Source organism: Zootoca vivipara, chromosome 7, assembly GCF_965207765.1.
Source record: "Zootoca vivipara chromosome 7, rZooViv2.hap1.1, whole genome shotgun sequence".
NCBI lineage: Eukaryota > Metazoa > Chordata > Lepidosauria > Squamata > Lacertidae > Zootoca > Zootoca vivipara.
In genome coordinates, this window is record NC_142590.1 from 76,548,450 (window position 1) to 76,575,537 (window position 27,088).

Sequence of the window (27,088 nt, forward strand, 5' to 3'; positions counted from 1 at the left end):
ACGATCCCTTCATTGCAGGGAGTTGGACTAGATGACTCTCGTGTTCCCCTCCCAACTCTACAATTCTGTTGTCCTATTCTGTATGGACTGGGGGGGGGGTGTTAACCAGCTTCTTGCTGAAAATTCCTCCGTGTGGCTGTTATTTGCTCACATCTTTGTGGACAAATAAGAACTAGGGAGAGTTTTGGAAGAAAACTGCCATAGACCCATAGTCCATTCTTGGCCCTGTGGCTCCTTTTTATTAAAAGAAAAGTGTTAAGCTTAAGCACTTTTTTTTAATATAAAAAAATTATTTACAAAACCCTATGTATCGTAACATGTAGTTTGGCTCGAAAGCATTTATTTCTCCTGCATTATTTGTCATGCACAAAATCACATCCTGCATTGTAGGAAATGGCTGAGCCCACTTGAATGCTCACAAATTTCAACTGACAATCACTCACATGAATTAAAGTACCCCCTCTTCTCTCTCATAAGCGGGTGCTATTTGCCTGTTCTTTTAGTCTCATTTTATACACTTCAAGCATTGGGTACAGAAAGCCATTTTCGATGACTCTTATTACCAGCTCTGAGCCATCACGGCAAGTTACTATAGAAATAGTTAAATCTAAATGGAAATAAGTGCACATACCGTACTAAACATTCACTGCTGAGTTTTAACAATATCTTTTTATTTATTTCTACAGTCTGGAGGAAGGGTCCATTGCTTTTAAAATCTGTAGACATTTGGACGTATTTTACAAGACAGTACAGTTTTTGAATGTCACACAATGATCACAGTTTCATACCACCACATGCATATAAAGACACGGTTAAAAGTCTTTTTTTTTTTACAGAAACAATTGGAGAGGTCAATAAACTTCAACAAATAGGGATTAAATTAAAGTTACCAAAAATAAATATTTAAAAAAGTAAGACTCTTAAGTGCACTAGTTTATGGCTAATGGAATCCTTGTTCCTCCCAAACATATGGGAATTGTTAATGCTCAAATGGTGAAATGTCTTTTGATGCATTGAGTCTTGAGAGTATGGGCTATGAATGCAAAGAATCCATATACAATTTAGCAGACCAGTTGCTGTTGTATATCAGTTGATGCACAAATCCAGCTCCTGGGTTTGATTTGTTGCTTACTGCGATGTGCTAGAGTGCAAGGTAAAGATCCAGAACTGCATTTCTTTTTTTTAAAAAATCCCCCCTTTCCCCCTTTTAATCCCCTTAAAATCTAGAATCGCATGATGCATTTTCCCATTATAATTCTGTTCTGAAGGCTGGTTTTTTAAACCCCTGTCCCTTTAAACAAACCATCCGCACAGCTACGCTTGTCACAACCACACCTGTAGTCTCTAAAAGAGTGTGAAAATTGCACAATGCTGCCAGCCATTTGGCTGCTTCTAGTGATGTCATTTGGGGCCTGTTGACTCTGCCCTAAAATGGCAAGCGGGGAGGGGGGGGGAGGAGACCTAATGAAACACACCACTGAAAGCAAGAATGGGATGGTGAGTGAGGACCTTAACAGCAACAAGGCCACTCCGGACCTGCTGTGCAAGCGATTCCAACTTGTATGCCTTTGAGATCCCCTGATGCCTCAGAAATAGCCAGTGCTCAAGCAAGACTTCACTGCATGGATGGATATTGCAAGTGAGATGAGCAGAAGCACGCTGCCAACCAGTGTTGCTGTTCTATGGCTTTTCTAGGCACATGTCGCCTTGCCAGTCATTCTCTTCATGGAGCACTGCTTACATGGGACTCAGCTATACAGCTGCAAATAAAACATTTTAAGTGCAATATATAATGTGACTCTAGGTGGTGATGGTGAGCCTCATGGAAAATTCAATGTATTTTTAAAAGCATTTTCAGAACTTTTTTTTATATGTGTGTAGATTCCACCATGGTCTGTGGCTAGCACTCCCATCCTAATTAAAAGCTGTTTCAGGTACCTGAAATAGCAGAGGCCTGTGTTTTCCAAGCAGGCTATGTTGAATTATTTTCATTCTGCTGTGCAACCCTAGGAGCAAAGGAGCCTGCCTTTTACTGAATCCAACAGTGGTCTATCTTGTTCTGTATTGTTTATGTGGACTGGCAGCAGCTCTCTGGGGTCTTTCCTGGCCCTCCCTGAAATGCCAAGAGCCTTGGCTTTTCTGCATACAACGCACATCGTGCTGTTGCCTGTACCCTTCCCCCTATGCAGAAATGTACCAGAATCATAAAATTGTAGCATTGAAAGGGACATCTGGTCGAACCCCTGCAACGCAGGAATCCTACCCACAGCCATCCCTGGGTGGGCTTGAACCACCAACCTTCTGGTTAACAGCCAGACACAATGGCCCGTTACGCCACAGAGGGAAATACTAGTAGTGTGTCACTTTGAAGGATGCCTTTACAGGATTAACTATCAAGCAGGACTTTTGTTGTAGTAATTATTTAATTTGGGGAAAAGTTAGTTGCTCATTTTTGGGGGCGGGCAATAGTTCTTTTGGTGTTGTGGCTGTGTATCCATAGCCAAAAAGTTCACAGAAACCAGAGCAAAGAGAAGGTGAGAAGCAACTCTGTACATAAACAAAAATAAACAGGCAAAGACTCCTAACAACTTTCCTGGTGTAAGAGAAAGATTTTTTAAAAATAAAAATAAAAAAATGCAGCTCTCTGTGGCCAAAAACACTGTGGCTATCTGGCCTCAGTGGCCAAGAATGTCACATTGAGACAAGTATTTCTGAAGCAAGGGGGGGGGGGAGAGACAAGAAACGGGGGGAAGAAGGGGAAGCATGCAAGGAAAATAACCAAAACTAAAATATTGTTCAATGACTCAGGACCACGAGGCAGAAACTTAAATCCCAGTTGGAAAGGACTATCTGAAGGCCTGTTCACAGATGTGTGCGTATCATGAGTGAACATTCAACAGTTGACCCACAGACTGCTGTTTGCGTCGATTGAACTTTAAAGAGCGGGTTTTCGCGGGGAAAGCTCTGGAGCAAAAAAAGAAAAAAGGGTGCTCAGACATGGAGTTTTAAAGCACAGATCTCTGCCCAAAAAGCATAGGGCAAAAAATAATTGTGGGTGAGCCCTGAGTTTCACCTTGGGAACTGTGGCTGAAGGGAGGCTTAGAAATACAGTAAATAAAATAAAATAAGGAGTGATGTGGAAGTTTGATCAGGAACATTTGATTCACCAATGAACATTGGGTCAGAAAGCAGTAGCTTAGATTCTCACCTCTGGAAGCCCAGTTTCTGGGATTTCCTGCTTAATGCTGAGAAGAACATGCACCTTCTAATTAGAGAAAGACCCTGACTTGGCAGGAATGGCAGGGGGATCCTTCAGATATTATTAAACTACAACACCCATCATTACTGCTATTGGCCATGCTGGCTCACCAACGTGAGCTGGAGCTGGAGTCCAACGTCACCTGGAAGGTCAAAGATTCCCAATGCCTGCTTTAACCAAACAGACTATTCACTTTATAACTTATTTATTTATAACCCCCTCCATTTTGTTACTATATTTTAAAATTGAGTGGAGAGGGTAGAGGAAGGGCCACACTGGTATCCAAGAAATAGAGTGAGATGAGAGTTTCAATTGAACAATCAATAATTGAAAACATTCCCCCCCCTCAACAGCTCATTCAAGAAAAGCTGTTTTTCACTTGATCTAAATTTCCTCTCTTGTTGGACAAAGGCAGTTCAGTTTCAAAACTGGATGCCGATGAAATGGAAATAGGCCTTTATTGCGTACTTATTGCCTTTGTAGCCTATTCTTTTTCCAGGGAGTTTAGGGCAGAGTATATGGGATCATAGCTAGACTCCCATATCACTTTACTAAGTGTAATCCCCATTGAACTTGAAAGAGACATAGGTACCTCTGAGTATGCAGGTGTAAGATTGTGCTGTACCCGACTGGACTTTCGGCTTACTGTGGAGATCTGGCTTCTTTTCTGTGCAATTTGGTTTCGGCTACTGTGTTCTGGAATAAGGAATGCCCACTATTAGCTGTGCAGTACTGGATTGAGTGGTGGAGCTGAGATGCATAAATGACCTCCCAGCAGCCAAGTCACTGCTGCTTACTGGGGAGCAGAAAAGGTGATCCAGTGGTAAGGTTGTTGCAGTGCAAACGTATCAACAGAACCAATTTGATATTCCTGCCAGTGCATTAGCACTGCACCACCCTCCCCCTAGTATAATCTCTTCTGTTTCTCCAGCAGCCCAGTTTCCAAAGTTGGGCAGCATCCAAAGGCCATCCCAAAGGTGTAGCTTTCCATTGGCTGTAGTGCTATGTGGCATGAGCATTTTAGCCTAAGGTAAAACAGCGCTCTTGTATTCAATTCTTTGCCTTAGAAGAGGGCTGCCCAAAAAATCTTGCACTATTTTTTCTTGGTTTCAGCATGGGGATGATTGTAGCAGATCCTTAAACTCACCAGTTGCAGCGTTGTAATTTCTGCAAAGAAGCTGTGTGAGTGAGCAGTGTCTCTTTAGAGGAGCACAGGAAGGTGCCTTAGACCCACTAGCAGCCAGCATGGTGGGGCAGAGGCACTTACCTCCTGGTAGGTGAATCTCCTGGTAGGTGAATCACTGCTGCTTACAGGGAGGGAGAGGGGGCAAAGTGGTGGTGTAGTGCAAACACATTGGCAGCAACAGTGGATTGACTCTGCTGGTGCATTTGCACTGCACCAACCTTGCTAGCTTGCCCTTCTCCCTCCTGGTAAGCAGCAGTGACTCACCTGTCAGGAAGTCAGGATAGCACCATTCTGTGCACTACTGCCTATACCAGATAAAGGTATTTGTTCATTTAATGTGGCCTTTTCTGTCTGGCACTGGCTCCCCAGGACCTCTGGCAGAAAAGTCTATCCCATCACCTGCTACATGGCCCCTTTTAGCTAGAGATGCCGGAGACTGAAATTACATACCCGATGAGTCCGTGTTGCATAGCTCTTTGCTTTCTCCCACATAATGGAATGCCGTTGGCTTCTCTTTGGGCCAGGAAATAAATCACTTAAGATGGGGGCACCATTATAGTGAGGGCAAAGTCCACCTACCAGCCCACTAGATGGCCTCACTTTCACCAGCTGGAACTTCTGTGGGTTGTGCAATTTTTAGAACAATATCCAGGCCTTTAGCGTTGGGAGAATAGGCCGATTTAGGTTTCTCCCAGTTTCTCATAGCCAGCACGGCTACTAATCAGGGATGATGGAAAATGTAGTCTACACACATCCTGCCCATCCTAATGAATGCATTTCACTACTTGTACCTGCATAAAGGGTTCCTAAACTGGATAATCGGAGGACCAGCTGACATTTGGTGAAACATTAAAGGCTTAATATGGTAAAATGGTATTTTGCAGCACAAGGCAGTCACAGGTTCACATCTTGTTGAATATACTATACTATCTATCTATCTATCTATCTATCTATCTATCTATCTATCTAACCATTGGCTGTTTCTTCGGACTGCTAGATATCTGGCACCAGCTCTTCCCATTATTCAATTACTTTTATGGAAGTTCCATATAACACAAGGTTTCATGTTAGATCATGTCGGAGCCTTTGCTTGTCTGAGCTGGAGGCCTATATAATAAATTTCCACACCGTGTGATTCTGTTGATGCAATGGAATCAGCTCTTTATTATAAAGGAACAGAAAAAACAAACAAACAAACATGGCCACATGCTATATATATATATATATATATATATATATATATATATATATATATAACAGAGGTAACCAAAGTGGTAACCTCCAGGCGTTTTGGGCACCAATTCACACCAGTGCCAGCCAGTTTGGCCAGTGGTGAGGGATGATGGGAGCTGTAGTCCACAACATCTGGAGGATGCCATGCTAGCTATTCCTGGCCTACAGCAGCTGCTTGATTACATATCCCTGCACATCTAAGAAATGTCTGATCCTATTTGAAACAAATTGTGGATTCTTTGCTCACTTTATACTTAGGCAAATCCCTCTAGTCTATGCAAGGAATAGAGTAACCAGATGCAAATGAAGGCAGGGCTCTTGGTCTCATTACCTAGTAAGTGTGGCGATCAGGGATGTAGGAAGCTGCCTTTCATCATGTCCATCTAACTCAGTATTGTTTGTGGACTCTACACTAACAGCAGTGACCCTCTAGGGTTTTAGACAGAGTGCCATCCCTCCGCAGCCCTACATGATGATTGAACCTGGGACCTTTTGCATGCAAAGCACTGCAGCTCTTTTGCTTGATGTAAGATTATATTTGAAAAGGAGGAAATACTGAAGCCTGCAGAGCAGAAGTGGAGGGAGCAGGTGATTGAAGCATCCATGCCCGCTCTTTTCCCTTTGCAAAACCCCTTCCCTTGAACCAAAGTTCTGTGTTTTGCATTAAGTGGAATCTACTTCCCTGTTTCCCATGCCTGCCACTTATTTATTGAGTGGGGATTCGAACTCTGGTCTCCCAGGCAATACTGTAGTCCAGCACTCTAAGCATTACACCACACGGGCTCAGTTGCCTCCTGTGCCTTCAACAGCTTTCTTTCTTTCTTTTATTTGGCACAGAGATGAAGCAATCAAGAAGACGTCACTTGCTACATTTCTGAGTGCCAGGCAGCGAGCTGTTACAGGCACCAGAGCGCAGCTTCCACTCGAAAGTTGGCAAGCGTATTTCCCACTGGTCTCTGCAGGAGGAATCGCACTGGAGGCTAGCAGGCAGGTTTATGCTTCCTGGGAGGATGTGCAGTGCTTTGAAGCTGGCAGAGATAAGCTTATGCCTGGCTGAGAGGGAAGCCTTTTTGTTTCCGTGTATCTTGTCTTTGCTGGGACTGTGTTTTAATTATGCTTTCACACTGCCTGGTAAATGCTGTGCTTCTGAAGGTATGCAGAGTGCTCTTTCCTAACCACATCAGCACCAGCTCCTGCTCTCAAAGGGAGGGGGATTCTGAATTATCTGGACCAGGCTTCCTCAACCTAGGGCCCTCCAGATTTCAGCTCCCGTCTGCGTTGTCTGGTGCTGATGGGAACATCTGGATAGCACCAGACTGGGAAAGGCTGGTCTGGACTCTTGGAGCACCCACTTTTTTTTGCATACAAAGCATGCGGTGGATAATATCTTCTCAACTGGCTACTTATCCTGCCCAAAGGATTGAGCCCATTACGTAATCCATGCACTCTGATTGGTTTTAATCTTATTATAACTGATGTACATCTGGAAGGGACCTCACGGAGGTCAAAGTCTGAAGTTAATGGATTACATGTCTGCGTTCCACTTAGATCAGAGTCTGAGCCATTCTGACTGGCATGCGCAAACATACACACACTCCCACAGAAGGAGGAAATCTTCACGTTAATTCCCATTTGCACTTTTGAAACATCTGACAGATTAAGGAGAATATCAAAACACGACAACGTTGGACTCCGCGACCTTTTTTGCAGTCATCACAGTTCAGTGGGAAAATACTGTAACATTCCTTTAGAACGGACACACACGCAAAATTAAATAAGGAGGTCAACTATGGGAATTGTTGACAATAGAGACTCTAATATATTATTCTGTAATACAAAAGAAGAATTTTGACTTGATTGCCCTATTATAAATTTGCTAAAAATACAGTCATATATTTATATATCATTCCCTACCCCCCCCCTTTTTATCGGAACAGAAAAATAGACTACTCTGGAATGCATGAAAGTCACCCGACTTTCCCCTCAGCACCTACTTACAGAGCCAACACAATGGCAAACTGGAGGAACAGCAAACAGCTGTACTGTCAACCCAAACTTTATTAAAGCCATATTCTCCCTGACAGGTTGTTTATAAAGCAACCTCCATGACTACTTTTGCTTTGTTATGGTTACCATCCAAGGGGAATTAATGATTGGTCGTACGGGAAAATTTGACAAAGGGAAAGAGTGACTCTGAAACCTCTCTCTGTGCTCTCAGTTCATTGAGAGTGGATTCCCACAACCATGCTTTTTTTAAAAAAATGGGATGGGTGAAAGTCCCATATAATGGGCGGTTTGATGGAATTGCTCCTCTTGGACGTTCCATGGAACTTTAAACAAGAAAATCGTGTCCAAGCACAACAATTTATAAGGGACCCTCTTCATGCAACAGCACACTGAGGGTAATTTTGAGCCTCAGTTTGGCTAGCTCATGGGGAGTCAACATGGTGCCCTCCAGAGGTTTTTGGACTCCAACTCCCATGAGCCCTTGCCAGAAAAGCTAATGGTCAGGGATGATAGAAGTTGTGGCCCAATTGGGAATGGATAGCCCTGTCTATGTTGTTTCTCATTTTTCCAATCTTTTAAGAAATACTCATGAGAATTCATCAGCCTTTTAGTGTGACTTTTTCCAAATAGGCACATTTTTTGAACTCAGTTCTGCTTAATATACATATTTTTACATTTCATACGTTATTTTCAACAATACATGGTTTTTTAAATATACACTTTACCCTATTATATGCATTTTTAGTACATCTTACTTCTGTTGCAAAATTTGGAGATGAGTGAATTTTTAAAGAACAGCTGTGTTTGGGTTCACATAGTTTCTTGGAAAGTGTGAATTTTGTAGATTGGCCTTTAAATGTGAACCAAATCCAATTTCTCTCTCTACCTCAAGCCCAACAAGAACCAGAGGGCACCATGTCAGCTATCCCCTTTAAGAAGGGCTCTTGAGAAGCTGAGTACTGTTAAGGCTAGTTGACAGACGGAGGCTGTTAGGCAGCTAAGTTGTGAGATAGGGGAAGAGGACGTACACAGCTGCAGCATCCCTCATCATCACGATGCAGGAGGGATATGTTAATTTCCCCCCTTAAATGCTGATAGCTGGATTTTTGTCCAGTTGCCTGTTGGAACGCATTTGGGAGCTGGTTAGCTGTGGAAGCAAGTAAGAGTGCCTCAAATTTAGCACTCCCATGGTGGAGCAAAGCTGACATACAATAAGCCCATCATGTGATAACCGCCATGTGGACAGGCTGTGTGAATCCACATTCACATGTATTAGTGTTTTAGCCATGCCACAGAATACCCACTGCTATTGTTGCTTTATGCGGCGATTGTACCAATGGCATGGCGTGGGTGCTTTGGAAGAGTGTTCTGATCTTCCAAATGTCATGTGGAATGTATCAGTCGAGAGAATGCGGCTTTAGTAACCTCCACATGAGCTTGAAATACCCCAGTTATACGAATCACAAGTTAGTACCAGTCGTCATTCTGTCAAGACATAAATATATAATAGGTACAAATATTATCAATACATTACAGTCTTTTTTCTTTCTTTTTTTTTACAGAAGAGAATACTGTTTTGCTTAAAAATCTTGTACCTTATTAGCTGCAAAGGGAAGGAAAGGCTACAGTTTATGATAGCCATAGTTGCTAAGGAAACACGTCACACTGATTTGGATGCAACGTGATATACGCAGGGGGGGGGATTCCTTAGGCCCTTTGCCACACAGTCTGTTCAGAGAAGAAATACGCATTCTGTGGGTCATCTTTTTCTTCTTTTGCAATCATTGATTCTCAAGACTTCCATAAAATGTGGACCATCCATAGGACAGCTCTTCATGTTCCTGAAGTGTGCTTAGGTGATGTTTCTATGAAAAAAGGCACTGAGAAATCTACCATAATCACAAATACGGCTAATTTTTTTCTTGCTAAAGGAAAAAAGAAGAAGCAAGCTAGCAGCTGAGAGAATTGTGGGAAATCAAAATGGCGGCTGGGCAACAGCCACCTGGTAGTGCTCTGATTGTTGCGACCACCATTGCCACTAGGGAAGCCCAGCAGAGCCCAATGGAGGTGAGGAGGGAGCTCACCTGAGCGTGCTTTGTCCCAGGCCTCTTCAAACCTGAAACTGGCCGTGCCTATTTCAGGCAACCGGTGTTTTGCACGTGTGTGTTTTCACAGAGTGAAATTTAAAAGATTTCATTCTCTCTTCAGCAGTCTGAATTGGTACAGCCCGTCAGGAGACACATCAAATGGGACTCCTGCTTGTCTGTTTTACAGTAGGGCCACAGCGACTGGTTTACCACACGGAGTGTTTGCTCATTCTACTGCCTCTTGGCAAGTTCAGCTAGTGAAAGGGCCAGCTATGCATCTAACAAACAAGCAAATTGTACAGAGGCGTCATTTCAATACTTTATGGATTTCTGCATTGTGGTCCCCCTAACCCCCCCCCCACCCACTACTTTTCTCTTTTGTGATGAGTGCAGACCCTTCCCCGGTTCTTTCGGATTTTTGCTTTCATTCCAAATGCTTTTCAAACGTTCAGAGTAGATTTCCCAGTGCTCATACATCTATACTTACTTTGTACAAAGCATTTCATTTTCAGGCATCATTTAATTTAAATTAACCATAGGACACAATTCCACTTGGAGGTTCTCCGGCGCAAGCTGCACTGAAATGAACGGAAGATACAGGACCATTGCTATGGTTTTGTGTAGAACCCATTCATAGCAGTATGGTTTGCCCCAGAGATCCATGTTTGTTTGTTTTTGTGGGGCACAAAATGTGAGCTAGAATAACACTTTCACAAACAGAAGAAAGAAATGTTTTTGAGCATAGTGTATGCCCATCTTTAATTATTCTCTTTCTATAAGAAATCTATAGGACTTTGGCGGTTCACACTCAAAGGATAGATACTTTATGATACTTTTGAACAAAGCTGTCAAAAGTGACCTGGTAACATGCTACTTGAGAAGTTTGCGCTAGATGAATGATAGTTTTGTGTCACGCTATGTCCACGCAAGGCAATAACAGGGCCTTTGGTTACAAGGAGAGTTGCACCAGTTGATATTCCAGGTTTGTTTTTTAAACGCCGCGATTCTTGTGACTGTCATCTAGGAACTCGAATATCTCATTTCCAATAGCGATTTGTTAAATCCTTTCTCTATATGGCTATAGTCAAACGCATTTGCTTTCGGATATGAAAAATACAATTCCTCTGAAAACTTTTTACATGAAAGAATCAGCTCTAAAAGATGCAATGTGGAAATCACCGCTGTATACTTTTTATATATCAAAAAGTAATTTTTCCCTGAATTTGTTTTTATTTAAACATTTGTGCTGATGATGGACATGACAGACTTCTAACACACACAATTTAGGGGTTTGACTTGCAAATGACCTAATTCACTTGCCTTTGCTTAAGCACATAAGCAGTCCTTGTCTACGTCTTGCCTCCCTGTCAATCCCAGTGTTGAAACTATTTAACACCCCCTCACTTAAAATACATGGGAATTTTCCGTAGCAATTGGTTTTCATCCCTAAAATAATATTTACCAGACCCTAGTCCTAAACATGAAGGAAGTTTCCCGAGTTCAATGGAACTCACTTAACAGTCAGTTTAATTAGGAATGGATCACTACAATAATATGCTTAAAGCTCATTTGCTGTATCATTAGTTCCTAATAATTATTTGATTGTTACAACTTAACTCTCCTAAGTACATTGTATGAATTACTGTGAGGCTCACACTTAACACAAGTTCTGAATGAACAAAGATGGACTTCTAATTTGGGGTAGGGGGTGTTCTTTTCAAATATGCTATTCTGTAGAGACTTTTGAATATAGAGGTGCATTTTTGCCTGCTGACTGTGCGACTTCTTGCATGGAAAGGAGCTTATCCGACTTTTACTGGCCTAAACTGTACACCATTTGAGCTTATTCATATCTTGATCTGCCTAATGCGCATGTGAGTGAATAGGACAATAGTGTAACCGTAAGGCCTCTTGGGAAATATTGGGAAATTATTCAGTAATCCGAACAGTACTGGATTGCTGAATAATTCAGTCAATGTGCAACATCTCCATACCTACTTATAATATTGTGCCAGCCAGAGGTCCAACTTAACAAAGCGATAATGACAACCACAATGCGCTTATTGCTTTTGTCCATCCACGCTGCGTGCATTAGAGGCAGGAATACAATATAGCTTAAATGGACAAGAATGACAGTCATGACCAGCCAACAGCTATATGATATCGGAAACGTAACTATTTGACGAAACATGTATATTCAGATAGTGGGGGTTGTCTTTTTCAGGGGCGCAATATATTACTTACAGCTTTTCATTTCAGAAAAATTGAGCCCCGAGGCCTGTGGCATGCAGGTGGTTTATGCATCACTGTAGGGGCAATGCACTTCACTGATAAAACACCCATGTCTAAAAAGGTTACTGTGCTTCCAAATGGAGGCTCAGTATTATAAATGGGCCATTCAGATATTGCACGCAGGTCACTGACAACAGGTGTTTTTTTAAAAAACGTTTTGGGTTTCCCACGGGGAAGGCCAAATGATACGGGGGCAGGAGAGAATACAAGCTGGCATTTTGATGCCAGCAATGTAATGTGGATGCTGTGAAAAAATCTGCATGCATGAGGAGCACCCATCCCATAATAAGCACCCAGCTGGAAGCAACCTTAATTTGATGTACTGGCCAAAAAACTTCACTATTCCCAGGTTTTTAAACCTCATTTCTTGAATATGGCCAGTGAAAATATTGTATATAGCCCATATGCAATATTTGGATCTCTTCCTAGAAAAACTGAATGAAACCCATATTATTATTGTAGGAGGAAAACAAGAACATGACATTTCTCTATACTACTTTTACCAACTTGCTCCGAAGTTTAGGTCATGTCTATTTCACATGTGTTCTTTTTGGGGGATGGCAGTGACCTAAAGTTTCTTCTTCTACTGCCCACCTCTTATACTAGACTTTGAGTCCACATCAGAGTACAGTGTACCCTGAAAGAGAAGTCAAACTTTCAATGACACATATACTACAGCAACAATGGACACAACATTAAGTCTTATCATCACAGTTATCGCAGTTTGTTACCAGGTGAGTAACAAATCACAGATGTGACGAGGCACAAATCAAGATAGTGCTTGTTTTAAAGTGCTAGGTTGTTTGTTTTTTGTTTTTATTTAAAAAAATACATTCTCTCTGCTTCTCTATGCCACCTTTGTCAAACGCAATAATAAAATCAACATAAAGTGCTTTTGATATCAACAAACCTAAATGATACAAGATTTAATATACCAGCCTACGTTATAAATCCAAGCTGGTATTTATGGTTTTCTTTAAAATGGCCAGTTTAAAAGCAAAATATTTGAAACTTGATTCCCTTCTCATTTACACCTCATTAGTGAAACTCCAGTGGGAGCCTCGTATGATTCACAACCAGCCCAAATGAGAGGAGGATCAGGCTAATTGCTTAGGACTGTCGTTACTACTTTTGCATATTTATGTTTTTGAAACTTGCATATCTTTTCATTCTGCGCTATTTAAGTGCAAAATGTGGCAGAAAGATTCTTCTGGCATGGATAATGGATTAGGTGTAAGCCATGAAAGGATGTGCAAATAATTCAGGGAGCCGACATTTAATGCCTTTTCATACTATTAACTTTAGCCTCTTTTGTGCTGGAGATGATCATAAAGCCAGTATGGACTCCCAGCTTAATGCTTTGGTCAGAATCTCCAGGGGTTGCACTGTCCTTTCGTTTACAATATGGCTGTGGTCTTGCGCAGTAGCCTTCCCCCAACACACAAAAGGGTCAGCTACATCTTGGTTGCTCCCTTCTAAGAATACCAACCAAACCCTCTCACCCCTAAGAGCAGAACGATGCCTCCTTCACACATCCATTCCCATTGTCTTTTAAATGTGAAAACTGCCTTTCTAATCTCAGTTTAAAAACTGCTTCCCTGATCTCTGTTTTGGTGTTACTATGAGCAGTAATACAGTAAGTGCTATTCTTAGATATAATTTTGAAGGGGTGTTTTGGATTTAGATACAAGTGGTGCAACTCACCCTGCTGTTATTTTTTTTTTAAAAAAGGAAAACTTCAGGTCTCAATGAATCTTGAAGTATTAAGCACACACAGAGAATTCAAACAGTTTATTTCTCAATTCACTGAATCCGCAATTTAACCAGCCCATTCTTTTACCTTTAGACCTCCTATCCCTCAGAGAAGAAGGCATAGCTGGGGATGTTTGAAACAGTTGCCCTCATGCAAGAAGTGTTGCATCACTGATTACTCTTATCACACCTAACCATTTCTTCCAGTATTTGACTCTGGCCACCTTGGTCTCCTTTAAAAGGGTAATGCTGTGTCAGATGCTGATACTGCCACATATAAGAGATCCATCAAAAAGAAGGGGGGGGGAAGTGAATGGACTATTTGGTCACACTAACTTCAATGAAGGAAGTCGAAAGGAGATCAAATTATGACCAAGATGCACAATCTTCGTTTCAGCTGATGGCTGTGGGCAGCAACTTTGTAGTGGATCCAGAGGAGGACATATTCCTGAGCCCACCTTGAGGGCATCCTCTTGCTTTTAAAAAACAGGTGGCTCGTTTCAGTCCAAAGTTCATGCCATGCAGAAGCTCTTCTTCGTGTGTTGAGTGTAAAGGCATTCCTTTTCAGCTTTCACCAAAAGTTCTGGGTTACGTGTCAGATCTTTTGATCATGTGTGTTACCATGTCCTCCTCCACCCGGTAATATGTGAACCTCGGGCGAAATGTGGTTCTCTAATTTGATAGTTCCCTGGTTACCACGGGTTCTTCCAGTGATACTTTCCATGGAATAAAGGCAGTTTTGCCCAATAAGCTTGGGTGAGGAGGGTAAAGCAGCAGTCTCTAAGTGGTTCTTCTCTGTTCTATAAACACTATCTCTTTGCCTTAAATAGCCACCATGTGTGACGCTGTATTTGGGAGCAGGGTTTCCTGGTGGGGCTTTGGGAGGGCTTGAGTCATACAGCAACTGACCTTCGTCATCAGTGTCGGCGTCGATATATTTGTGTATCCCAGCATCGTGGAAGTTGAAAACTATTGCTGCCTGCTTCTCGGGGGATTTTGTGGGTGTTCGAGTACTTGCAGTAGTATAGATAGAGGTTTCTGGACTCATTAAAGACCGATCAGAGTGGCCAGAACTATCTGTAGCTGCTCCTGTTGCTCCTTTGATCTTGAGGGGATCTGGGTATATTCTCAGGACGTTTGATGCTGTTGGTCCTATGGCATCCTCTTCCATAAAGTTAACCTTCAGGGATCTTAATTTTAGAGGATTGGTGACTTTAATGGTACGTTTGGGGCTCTCTATGAAAAATGTAGAGCAACGACTGCTTTCTAGATTTGGTTTTATCTCCTTGAATTTGGACCCGCTTCCCTCTGGCCTATATGGATCCTGAAGTGGATTTATCCCACCTTTGTTAGGCAGCGTAGTTAGTGGGCTATGGGAGTATCTCCCGGAGTCAGGAAATTCTGTAGCACAGCTTATATAACTGTCAATACTTGACATGCTCCTCATGTCAATTATTCCATCAGCCCGAGTGGTGAGCAAGGGGACCATAGGGCCAGGAATGGCTTCCATTTCTAATTCTTCCTTTTGCTTGTTGGGTTGACCTGACTCCTTCATGTTGAGGTTGGGCTGGGACTGAGCTTTTGCCATTTTGCTGTACATGTCTTCCAGCTGTTGAACATTCAGATGCTGAGGACTGGAAGATGAGCGAGCCTTTTCTGGCGACCCTTGTTCCTTTGTCTCTAAAGATTTGTTGGAGCTAGTTTCGGAGAGAGATCTCTTGGCCCATTTCCACTTGCTTGGGGATAAATGATTGTCCTGAATTTTATCCTTTTTGCCTGCATTTTCTCCCTTTTTTTCAACAACTATGTCCATCAGTTCTATACTACGGGCAAAAGCATCCTTCATATTCATGGACACAATGCTCCCATTTCTTTTTGCTCTTTCAAGAGCTTCTCTGCGCTTGATGGCTTTCTCCTGCCTCTTCTGCTCTTTGTAGAACTCAGAGAAGTTATTTACAATGATTGGTATAGGGAGGGCAATGACTAAGACACCAGCAATGCAACACAAGCCACCAACGATCTTACCTAAGAGTGTTTTAGGGTAGATGTCTCCATAGCCAACTGTTGTCATAGTTATGGTTGCCCACCAGAAGGATGCTGGGATGCTCTTGAATTTTGTATCCTCCTCGTCTTTTTCTGCAAAGAACACTAAGCTCGAAAATATCATAATCCCCATGGCCAGAAACAGAATGAGCAACCCAAGCTCATTGTAGCTTCTCCTCAGCGTAAATCCCAGGGATTGCAAACCGGTGGAGTGCCGAGCTAGCTTGAGAATTCGGAGTATCCTCATGATTCGGAATATCTGAACGACCCTCCGCACATTCTGGAACTGAAGTACACTTTTGTTTGACTCTGTGAGGAAGATGGTGACGTAGTATGGCAAGATGGCTAACAAGTCAATAGCATTCAGTGGCCCTTTGAAAAACTTCCACTTCTTAGGAGAGGAGAGGAACCGTAAGAGGTATTCCATTGTAAACCATGCAATGCACACAGCCTCGACATGGGCTAACTGGTGGTTATCGGTGGCGTTTCCATATTCATCTGAGCCTTGGAGCTCAGGAAGAGTGTTGAGTGACAAGGCAATTGTAGAGAGGACGATGAACATGATGGAAATGATTGCCAAAATCTGCAAAGAAAACAGAAGGTGGTTAGGGCCACTGAAATGGGTAATGATTTAGCATCATTAAAATCATTTCATTTCCTGCTCTCACTTTTGCACATCAAATACTGAAATGGATCGGCACGGCTTGCTTAGGTCCATTGGCCTCAATAGGGCTGCTCTGGGTGGAACTTAGTTGGATACAACCCATTGTTGTTGTTTTTGCTTTGGATACCTGTTTTATATAATTGCTTAATGGTCTTCGTATTACATATTTTATATACACATCCCAGGCACTACCCTGGTAGCCTTCATGTTCAAGGATGGGATATGAAATTAATTTTTTTAAAAAATGAAACAAAAGGCAGCAAACATGTGAAACTACCTGCCCAAGGTTATTGCTTTTAAGGGAAATAGGAAGTGGAATTTCATGTGTTCTTGTTAAAACACTTAGGTGTTACAAATGACCCCCCCCTTCTATAGTTATGTCATTAAGAAACCTTCTTGGGTTCCTCTACTTCTCAAGCAGAATCTGCTCACAATGAAGGGCAATAGTAATTTGTTTTCTTTTGATGATAAAGCACTTTCATATTCATGCTAAAATATTTTCTGAGTAATTCAGTAGTACATTAAAATAAATATTTATATTTATTTTATAAACACCACAATTTCCCCTAAAATACACATTTTTGCACAGAAAATTTTCTTATACATAATGCATTTTTGTATGCTATTTGTCAGGAACCAGGCAGAGGAGGAATGGTGGAGACCACCTCCGCATCCTGACCCTTCCAGGGAGGAGGAAGATGAAGACAGTATAGATTTATAACAGGGGTCTGAGGGAGGCAGATGAGGGGAAAAACTGGGAAATCATGGGAGAGCCAAAACAACATCTGGCTGACATGTTGTCATTAGAAAGCATTCCAGACCCTCCATCTCCCAGAACCCGGAGAGCCTTAAAAGTAGGAGAGTAAACAGCTCAAAGACAGAGGGCATGTAGCAGCACCCATAGAGGAGACGATGAGAATGATGAATAAGAAAGTGGGAGAGATGTGGGGTGAAGATTCACTCGGGACAACGCCATTATCCAAGAGGCTGAGTTCTATAGCTGCTCTGTGTAAAGACTGAAATAAAAAAGGATGGTAAGAAATGTTTCCTTGTCTTTATATTTTTCTGGGCAACCAGCCGGGAGCCGCTGGCAGTATCCTGACACTATTATCACCGATATATGCACTTTTAGACAGAGTTTAGTATATGTATTTTTTTTTCTACACATGACTCAGAATCATAGAGTTGTAGAGCCATCAAGTCCAGCTCTCTGTGCTTGGGTGCTGAGAACTGCACTGTAAACGTTGGAGAAGTATGAATTTTGAAGGATGGCTGTGTTTTGGTTCACATATTCCTCAGAAAGTGTGAATTAGGTAGATTTGCCTTTAAATATGAACTCAATTGGATTTCTTCTCCATCCCTAGCTTCGTATACTCTCTGAATGCTTATCGTCTTCCGTGCTGAATGTAAACACAGCAGCGGTCATGATGCATCAGCCTCTGTGCACATTCCACCTGCTTGGACAAAAATCAAAACAGAACAATCTGAAATAGAGCCCTGGATCTTACAGTAGAAGCTGCCATTTCCAATCACAGCCACACACAAAAGCAAATGGTAGATCAAGGTGCTAAGATGTTGCACTTGTCAGGAGTTCACATCACATATGGGCATATATTACCTTGTCTGGAAGCATTGATTCACCTGACCAATATAAGAATTATCCATGCATTGGTAATATTCTCTTTGCAATATTAAGTTAGATGATGCTGATGATTGATTGATTGACCCATCCTTCACCCTAAGGTCCCAGGGTAGGTTACCGCATTAAAACACAATATCATCAATAATTCAAAAGATCTCACAACCATAAAGATAAAGTGGTTCCTAATAGCATAGACCTCAAGTGTCAAAAGCCAGGTTAAAGATGTTTCCAGCATTCTCCACTTCCTGGACCCACCCAAGCAATCGCCTTTGGCTTGATCCAAGAAGACAAGGTGGTCAGCAGCCAAGGGTGGTCAGATGTACTTCTTAAAGCAGGATGCCCACCTCCTCAGCCCACAAAAATCTAAAGTAGCCTTTCTCTTTTTCTTTTCTTTTTTCTTTTAAAATATTTTTATTGAATATATTCCTTCTTTAAACAAACATATTGTCAATCAATATAACCAATTACTCTCCCCCCTTTATTCCCTCCCATCCCTCCCTCTCCCACCCTCCAAAGACTTCCCTCAGCTCCCCTGTCAGATTTGTTTGCACATATTTTTCTCTGCATATTATAAAATTGTACATATCATTGCCTTATCTATCATGTGTTCTACTAATAAATTTGTGGATGTTTATTCGAAACCTGCCAAGGAGCCCAGATCCTTTTGTTGTCTTTTTAAATAATTTGTAAAAAGTTCCCATTCTTCCTTGAAGTCACGGTTGTCCTTCTCACTTTTTCCACTCCTGAGCTGAACTATGAAATCTTCCCTTTACACTTTTGGGCCCTCCCCACCCCTTGCAATCTTTACAGAGGAAGTAAAAGGAAAGAGGGGAGAAAGTAATAAAAATAAAAATAGAGAAAAGAGTAGATGATATCAATCTGTTTCTGTACCCCTTCACCCAAGGATTAATTAGTCAACTTGTATCTCCGAATTGCCATACTGTATTGAAGACCAACCTGACATAACTGTAACCAATATGTATCCAAAAGAAAGAGAGTCTCTTAAAGCTCAAAGTTGCTAAGAAGTCTCCATTAGCTGCTGCTATTGTGCTCTGCTCCCATTCACAAAAGCAGGGGCGTAGCCAGGATCAAAACTAGGGGGGGCAAGCCATGGTCGTTCAGGGGCGGGGCCAAGGCATGGAAGGGGAGGGGCCACGAAGTGGGCGGGGCTAAATGGCCAGCGGGCCTGATGAAATTGTGGCGGCGGCAGCAGCGGCCACCCACCTTGTGCTTCTGGGGCTGGTAGCGTTGGCGGCTACCCTGCTTGGCTGGAGAGGACGGGAGGGTCGGGCAGGCGAGAGGGGGTGGCAGGGCGGGCGAGGGCGAGGCAAGACACGGCCGCAGCCACGACGGCTCCGAGGCGTTGCTGCATATCAGCATAATATTTCAACCATGGTTCAAGCCCCACCTTAGGAAAAAAATCCTGCATTGCAGGGGGTTGGACTAGATGACCCTTGTGGTACCTTCCGACTACTATTCTATGATTCTATTGATATATTACCATAGCATATGCATCATTCTGCTTTCTTGAATTGTCCTACTCCTAGGCATAGCAGCCAACTCCTAGAGGCCTAGGTGCCTCCCCCCCCCCCAATTACTGGTAAATACCGTATTTGAAAGAGTCATCCCCCCATGTTGATGGGCTTTCTATGTGGGGCTTATCTGCCCCCCCGTATTTTATTAAGGATGGAAGAGGGAGGGAAGGAAGGAAGAAATAGAGAGAGGGATAACTCATATTTGTGGGTGCCTCTGGGTGACGCTGTGATGCTGGAACTCTGCATGTACAGGAGCCTTGTAAGCAGCTTTCTCTCTGCTTGATTTACAGCAGGCACGTCCAACAGGTAGATTGTGATCTACCAGTAGATCACTGGATGTCTGTGGTAGATCACTGGTAGGTCACTGGCACCCCTAAAAAAAGCTCACCCAAAATTTTCCTCCTCCCTCAAAAAAGTTGAACTATGACCTGAAGCCCTAAACAAAAATGGGCCTCCCTCCCTCCTAAAAGAAGCTTCCCTTCCTTAAAAAAAACTCAACAGCTTTGACCTGAACCCCCCAAAAGGGGGTAGATCACCCCCAGTTTTAAACTCTGAGTAGATCAGAGTCTCTTGGGAGGTGGCCACCCCTGATTTACAGTATACAGATGCAGGAGGAGGGGCAGACTGGAACACCAATGCTTTTTATAAACATCACTGTGTCTGTCAAAGCTACAGCCCCCCCCTTTCTTATTCACTTCTTTTTAGCCTTGCAGAGCCACCTTAGTCAAATTGAATCCTCTGAGTCTGCACCCTCATTAAATCGCCAATAGAACTCTTAATGCTCCTGAATGCCCATTAACAACTCCCACTTAAGAACAATAGGGTGAAATGGTCAGCTAGCGAATCTTGCCTGGGGATATATGCTCCATTGTCTTAACTGCTTAACTACTGGTAGCCACTTTGCTTTATTTATTTGATGTGTTTTTGTTACTGCTGTGTTCCCCCCCCCCAGCAAGCGGAGATTTAGCTGCTCTTGCTAAAGCAAAGCCCTTTCCACTTCAGTTTTTGGAGGGGAAAAGTGCTGGTTATGGTCTGTAAAATACATTAATTTTTTGCTTCAGGGGGGGCAGCTGCCCCCCTGCCCCCTGCCTACGCCCATGCACAAAAGAGTCCCCTGCAGAGCCTGTCTGCAGAAACTGGAAGCTGACTTCCTTTTTGGCTTCCGTTTTACCAAATCAAATAATTTAGACCTAATTCTTCTCCCAAGTTTTATTTGGCATACAGTATTTACCTCCAATTGGAAAATCCACTGCTGTTGGTGACAGCATGTGGCTTTGGCTGTAGGGTGCGATGGAGCCATGAGCGGACTCAAGCCTCTTCCCCTCCCCCCTCACAAAGGTAGCTATGGGGAGACCAGGCTGGACCCCTGGAGTCCCCACTTGCCCGTGGGGTTTTTTCGGGGGGGGGGGCGCCATTGGTCCTCAGATGTTGTTTGACTACAACTCCCATTACCTCTAGCTAGAAGGACCAGTAGTCCAGGATAATGGGAGTTGTAGTCCATCAACATCTGGGTACCCACGTTTGAGAAAGGCTGATCTAAACTGATCCTGTACAGATAGAACAGACAGTGTTCTGGAGGCCTTTGCTGGACTTGCTTGAACTCTGGTGCTCAGTGGAGAACAACGTAACTAATTCAAAAAGTAAAAAGTCCTGAAGCTGGCTACTCTTTCCTTTGGGCACCATTTGCAAAGAGAAGCCTATGGTGCCAAAAGCATAAGTCAAACCTGGTTTTTTAAAAAATTATATGTGAACATTTGCTTTGCAGCAAAACAATTGTTGCACCCCTGGGCTTGATGATGGATTCTCTGGGCAGTGTGTACTCCGTACCAAGAAAAGAAAATATTTACCAAGAAAAACCAGATTTTACAACCTGTATACCTTTGGTAAGCTTGACAGTTTTTGTTTCATTTCTTCTGCTTTGTCTAGTTAAGGTGTTGAAGGGAAGCCCACCCACTTGGAGCTCCTAATCTTGCTCTGCAATCCTCCTGGCTCCTAAAGTTTCATCAGTAGGAACGGCTCACACATTTTCAAGCATCCCTTCAGAAGGTTAAGACCTGGCAACTTTCTCTTTTTCTTAAAACAAAGGCTGAGATTGCTAGAGAGCTCAGAATTGCACACCTACCACCACTTTAGTTTTTTTGTACTTTTGCAGTTTCTTGAATGGCTACCAGTCAATGCCTGGCAATTCAAAAGTGGAGGCCATAATGACATCAGGGCAGGTGGGTCAACTTTACCTGCTAGCCCAGGGTATTTTGCTGTCAGAGGAGAGGATGGCAACCCCCATCAGTCCAGAAGGTAAATGGATTGGCAATTGAACTTTACTTCAACACCAGTAATGGGCAGTGGGGGCTGGCAAAAATGCCTGCTCCCCCCTTCTCAGTAACTGGCAGTGACATATGTTTTTGGGAAGCCAGGTGAGCAACAGCACTGCCCTGACTGGTGACAGGGCAAGATTCTCCACTGCACGCAAGGGCAGGAGGCTAGCTTAAGAGAGTATGGAACAGAGCATTTGGCACACACACCTGTCCTCCAGCACTTCACTGATTCTGCTGCCTGAGGCCGCTGCCTAAGGGTAGGGCCGGCCTTGACAGGTTCAGAAGCAGTGGCATGATGATCGACCCATATCTGTGCTTGTGTCGCCACACTGTGCTCATCGGCTGTGTTATGTGATGCTCAGAACTTATTCCCGTTATGTTCTGACTGGTGGAAGAAGGCTGCTGTGATTCACCAGTGCTGATACTGAAGTTCCACCTCAGACACTTCCCTGGGGCACTGCCAAAAGGTGTTGGCCCTTAATGATATTGCTGTCTTGGAACACAAGGCTCCGTATACACAGGCAGGATTCCAGGAACAGAAAATGACAGCTGCTTCCAGGAGAGCTTTTCCCACCAGTGCAAATCTACAAGTCCCTGATTGAATTTTTGTGACTCCCAATGAATTATCAGTGCTAAGTAACTTCAGGACAAATCAGTGGGTGGTTTTTTGTTTTGTTTTAAAGGACCAGGTTCATCAAACACATGCTTTTAGAACGATGGTATTGATTGCACAAAGCAAGAGAGATTTACAATTTAATTGCACATGTGGTTTCACCATGCTTGAGCACAAATCTGCAGCAAACGGTGGAGTAGAAATGGCTGTGAAGTGTTCAATGTAAGATTTATCTTTCCATGAGAAAAAGATCAGCAATCCTACCATTAAGGTGCTGTTTAATGGCTCATCTCAGGTAGCAGACTTTGGGGGAGGGTACTATCAAAAGGCGGCAAATAGACTTTGTGAAATCTGCCTCTACAAAATTCCAATTCAGATTTTGAGGTTCAAATGTATCAAGTGGAACTCAAATTGTCAGAATCCCCAGTTAAGAGGATCATTCCTGAAATTTTGAGAGTAAAACATTTTCTGAAGTAAGGGAGGATGTCATCCCCTCGGTGACCCACCCCACTTATTTTCCGGTGGACATGACCGAGTCCTTTCCAACCATCCCACTTCTTCTGGTCATCCATTTTGGGTACTAAGTAAAAAAACACCAAGAATAAATTAAAAACAGAACTTTCTACTCCAAAGGCTTTTTGTAAAAAAAGAATTAAATATACTGGCACTATGTGAAATAGCCCAATACAGTGGTACCTCTGGTTATGAACTTAATATGTTCTGGAGGTCCGTTCTTAACCTGAAACCATTCTTAACCTGAGCTACCACTTTAGCTAATGGGGCCTCCCGCTGCCACTGTGCCGCCGGAGAACAATTTCTGTTCTCATCCTGAAGCAAAGTTCCTAACCCGAGGTACTACTTCTGGGTTAGCAGAGTCTGTAACCCAAAGTGTTTGTAACCTGAGGTGTTTGTAACCCGAGGTACCACTGTAGTGTAAAAGCATAATGTTACAGTTGCAGAAATATTAATGTGTAATATTTTTTAATGGTGATTTGTGACATATAATTGGGTATTTCTCCATATGTGTCTTTCCTCTTGTCTCTCTTATTTCAGGTGCATGTGCGTGCATGTGCAAACACACACACACACACACACACACACACACACACAAAACACAAGTTTGTGCGGGTTTGCATGTGGAGAGGAGAAGATGAAGAAACTCCACTGCACAGCTAAAACTCCTTGTGCTAGCAGAACCATTTAGCTGGATACCACCCTACCAACCCTGTCAGAGTTCAATCCAAGCAGAACCAAAGAGATGTCAGAGTCTTGGAACCATTACAGAGCATAGCTGTCAAGTTCTCCCTTTTTTTAAAGGGAAATTCCCTTATGCTGAATAGGCTTCCTCGTGACAAAAGGGAAAACTTGACAGCTATGTTACAGAGCAGATCTGAAGGAAGTCACTCACTGCTACAAAGAAGGCTGTTGGGGTGCCATTTAGATTTTCTGCCACAGCTACCCTAATGGCATGTACCTTCACTTGTAAAAGGCCACTCTAACCCACAAAGGTCAGGGCATTTGGATGCCAAGCACCAACATTGCCTTGAGCATCTCTTGAGCTATTGTTGAAATGAGTGTGAAAATGATAAAACTGGAAACAAAGTGGAAGAGACTCATTTCAATACTAAGTGGATGTTCTGACTAATGTACATTTTGCTTTCATATTACAGAATTGGAAGAGATGCTACAGGCAATTTTGACTTTGTAAATAAAGACCATCCAATGCTAACGCAACATTTAGATTAGCCTACAAACGTAGCTATAATGAATAGTTTGTGGTGCGCCGATAACCTGAACGGAAGCAGGAGCGTGGGGGGGGGGGAGAGCATTTGCCTTCTAGTTTACAAAAGCTTCCCTGGCAGGTTATCATTAGGTAGAGTGAGGCACCTTGGGTGGGAGATGCCAGGGGGCAGCAGTGGCAACGCTGAATTAGATTCAGCTGTCATTCTAGTCAGCTTCCATACATGCAGTGGGCAAGAGGTGCCATTTTGTGCTTTGCCGCAGGCAGCAACATGACTTGGGGCAGAGCTAAACCTGATCAGGAAACGTGCAGTTTCAAACACAATATTCATAAAACAAATACGGTGTCATGCAGGAGAATCAACACACAGAATAGACTGCGCTTAACCCTCCTGGTTTTCCCAGTAGTGATGTATGGAAGTGAGATCTGGACCATAAAGAAGGCTGATCGCCAAAGAATTGATGCTTTTGAATTATGGAGCTGGAGGAGACTCTTGAGAGTCCCATGGACTGCAAGAAGATCAAACCTATCCATTCTGAAGGAAATCAGCCCTGAGTGCTCACTGGAAGGACAGATCCTGAAGCTGATGAGGCCACCTCATGAGAAGAGAAGACTCGCTGGAAAAGACCCTGATGTTGGGAAAGATTGAGGCCACTAGGAGAAGGAGACGACAGAGGACGAGATGGTTGGACAGTGTTCTTGAAGCTATGAACATGAGTTTGACCAAACTGTGGGAGGCAGTGCAAGACAGGAGTGCCTGGTGTGCTATGGTCCATGGGATCACGAAGAGTCAGACATGACTAAACGACTAAACAACAACCCTCCCCTCCCACCCACAGATTCTTACAAGAACTTCCCACAGGTAATTCTAGGTAATCCCCCCCCCTATAGGTGCTGAAACTTGGCTTGGGAAATGGTTAAGCACGCCAGAGGCCATCTATTGATTGGCAACATCAAGGCCCTTGCTTTGCTTCTGGAAGTCTTTAAAATGATTTCCTATAGAGCACTGGGGGAGGACGTCTGTCCTGTGGGCCCTCCCCATTTCGCCAGTGATTACTGGTGCTTGCAGAAAGCCTAGTGTGGTGTTTTGAAGTCTTGGCAATAAGCTGATTTTCTACCAGTTCTACCTTCTGCCCACTCACGCCGTGCAGTTCCCATTGTCTTAAAATCCAGCCCTTGGGGTATTTTGCACGCTTCAAAACAAGATGAAATTTCGAAGAGGCAGTCAAAAGCTACTGAAAAATGGGAGGCGCATTTTGGAAATAACAAAAGCAAAAAAGAAAAGAAAAGAAGCAAAGTTAAAACACCTGTTTTGGCTCAGCTCTATAAATCCTTGTGTGCCTGACTTCCAAATCTCCAGAGGAGATAAAGCAAGGTATTAAAGGCCATGCACCATCCAGCAGCTGCGAAGACAACTCATGTCAAGGCGCTCTATGCTTTTATCATCTTTACAGCAAAATGTGATACTTCCAAGGGCTTGCTAGACCCAGCAGCTTTGCTGAACCACACTCAAGGGCTCCCCCCCCCCCCCGCTTACAAAACACTGAGTACAAAATGTTGTATTTGGTGAATTTTGGATGGTTTAGTTCAATCAGCAATGTGCCATGAGAGCATGAAATCAGCTAAAAGTAATTAAGGAAAAACTATTAGCTTGATTGCTTAAGATGCCTTCTTTTCCTGAATATGTAAGGAAATAATTGATACTTTTCTGTTTCCCAAAAAGAGAGAAGGGGTGGGAGGGAGAAGCATAGCTAACATAATTATGCATTTATCCTCCTTAAAAAAAATTGATGGAGAACAGCAGCATAATCAAATGTTTATTTTTGCATCTAGCTGGGAGAAATACAGTTGTTGATGTGATACTGACCTGCCACATTGTTAGAAAATAGCAACCGTATGCTGATGATATGCGTGATGCAACACGCCCCTTCCCAATCAAAATAAGAAAAAATTTAACCTGCCTACAGATTGTTTTTCTTGAGAAACTTCAGCTGAAGCATCAACTATGCTTATAATATAGGAATACAGGAGGTCATGCCTGTTTACAAATTGGATGCACAACGATTTGCATGCAGAAGACCTCCCAGTTAAAAGAGTTTCAGGTAGCAGAGTTGGAGAAGGGAAAAATTTCTGTCTTAGATCCTGGAGATCTATTGTCAGTCAGAGCAAGAAGGACTGTAGGAGGCTGCCTTATATTAAGTCAGATGATTGGTCCACCTAGCCCAGTATTCTTTTCTCTGACTGGCTCTGACTGGTCTCTGGAGTTTCAGTTAAAGGTCCTTCTTAGCACCTGTCAATCTAGGGATGGAAGGAGCTGTCAATTTCAGTTCTTGCAGTTTCTCTTTTTCCCCATTCAAGTTCAAGTTCGTAGGTTTGTTGTTCTAGCCAAAGGCTTATAGCAATAGTATTAATAAAATAACCTGCAGCATATATCCATAAAATAAGCCAGCATCCATGATGAAAGAGCGGGGAAGATACCAGACCCCAAGCAGGTCCTAACTGGAGTTTGGGGGGATCCTGTTCAAAGATATATTTCTAGACGAAATTATACAGACAACAAGATCTGATGTAATGAGTTCACACATAGGCACTCACTTTGAGAAAGACAATATGAGTGTTGGGATATGCCCCTGGGGGAGACGGCAGACCCCCAGTGCCTCTGAGCATAACCTGCTTGGCACACCTCTGGCTAGCATTTCCCCTTCAGTCCAGAGTGCCG

At 43.0% G+C, this 27,088-nt stretch overlaps 1 protein-coding gene across 1 annotated transcript in view; it reads right to left on the minus strand.

Annotated features, from left to right (window-relative positions):
- Positions 1–650: 650 nt before the first annotated feature.
- The window catches only part of KCNB1 (potassium voltage-gated channel subfamily B member 1), a 198,844-nt gene continuing 172,406 nt past the window's right edge, over positions 651–27,088 (minus strand). The window contains exon 3 of the mRNA XM_035123028.3: positions 651–16,442. Within this exon, the coding sequence (XP_034978919.1) occupies positions 14,412–16,442 (2,031 nt within the window). The 3' untranslated portion in view covers positions 651–14,411. The remainder of the gene's footprint in view (positions 16,443–27,088) is intronic.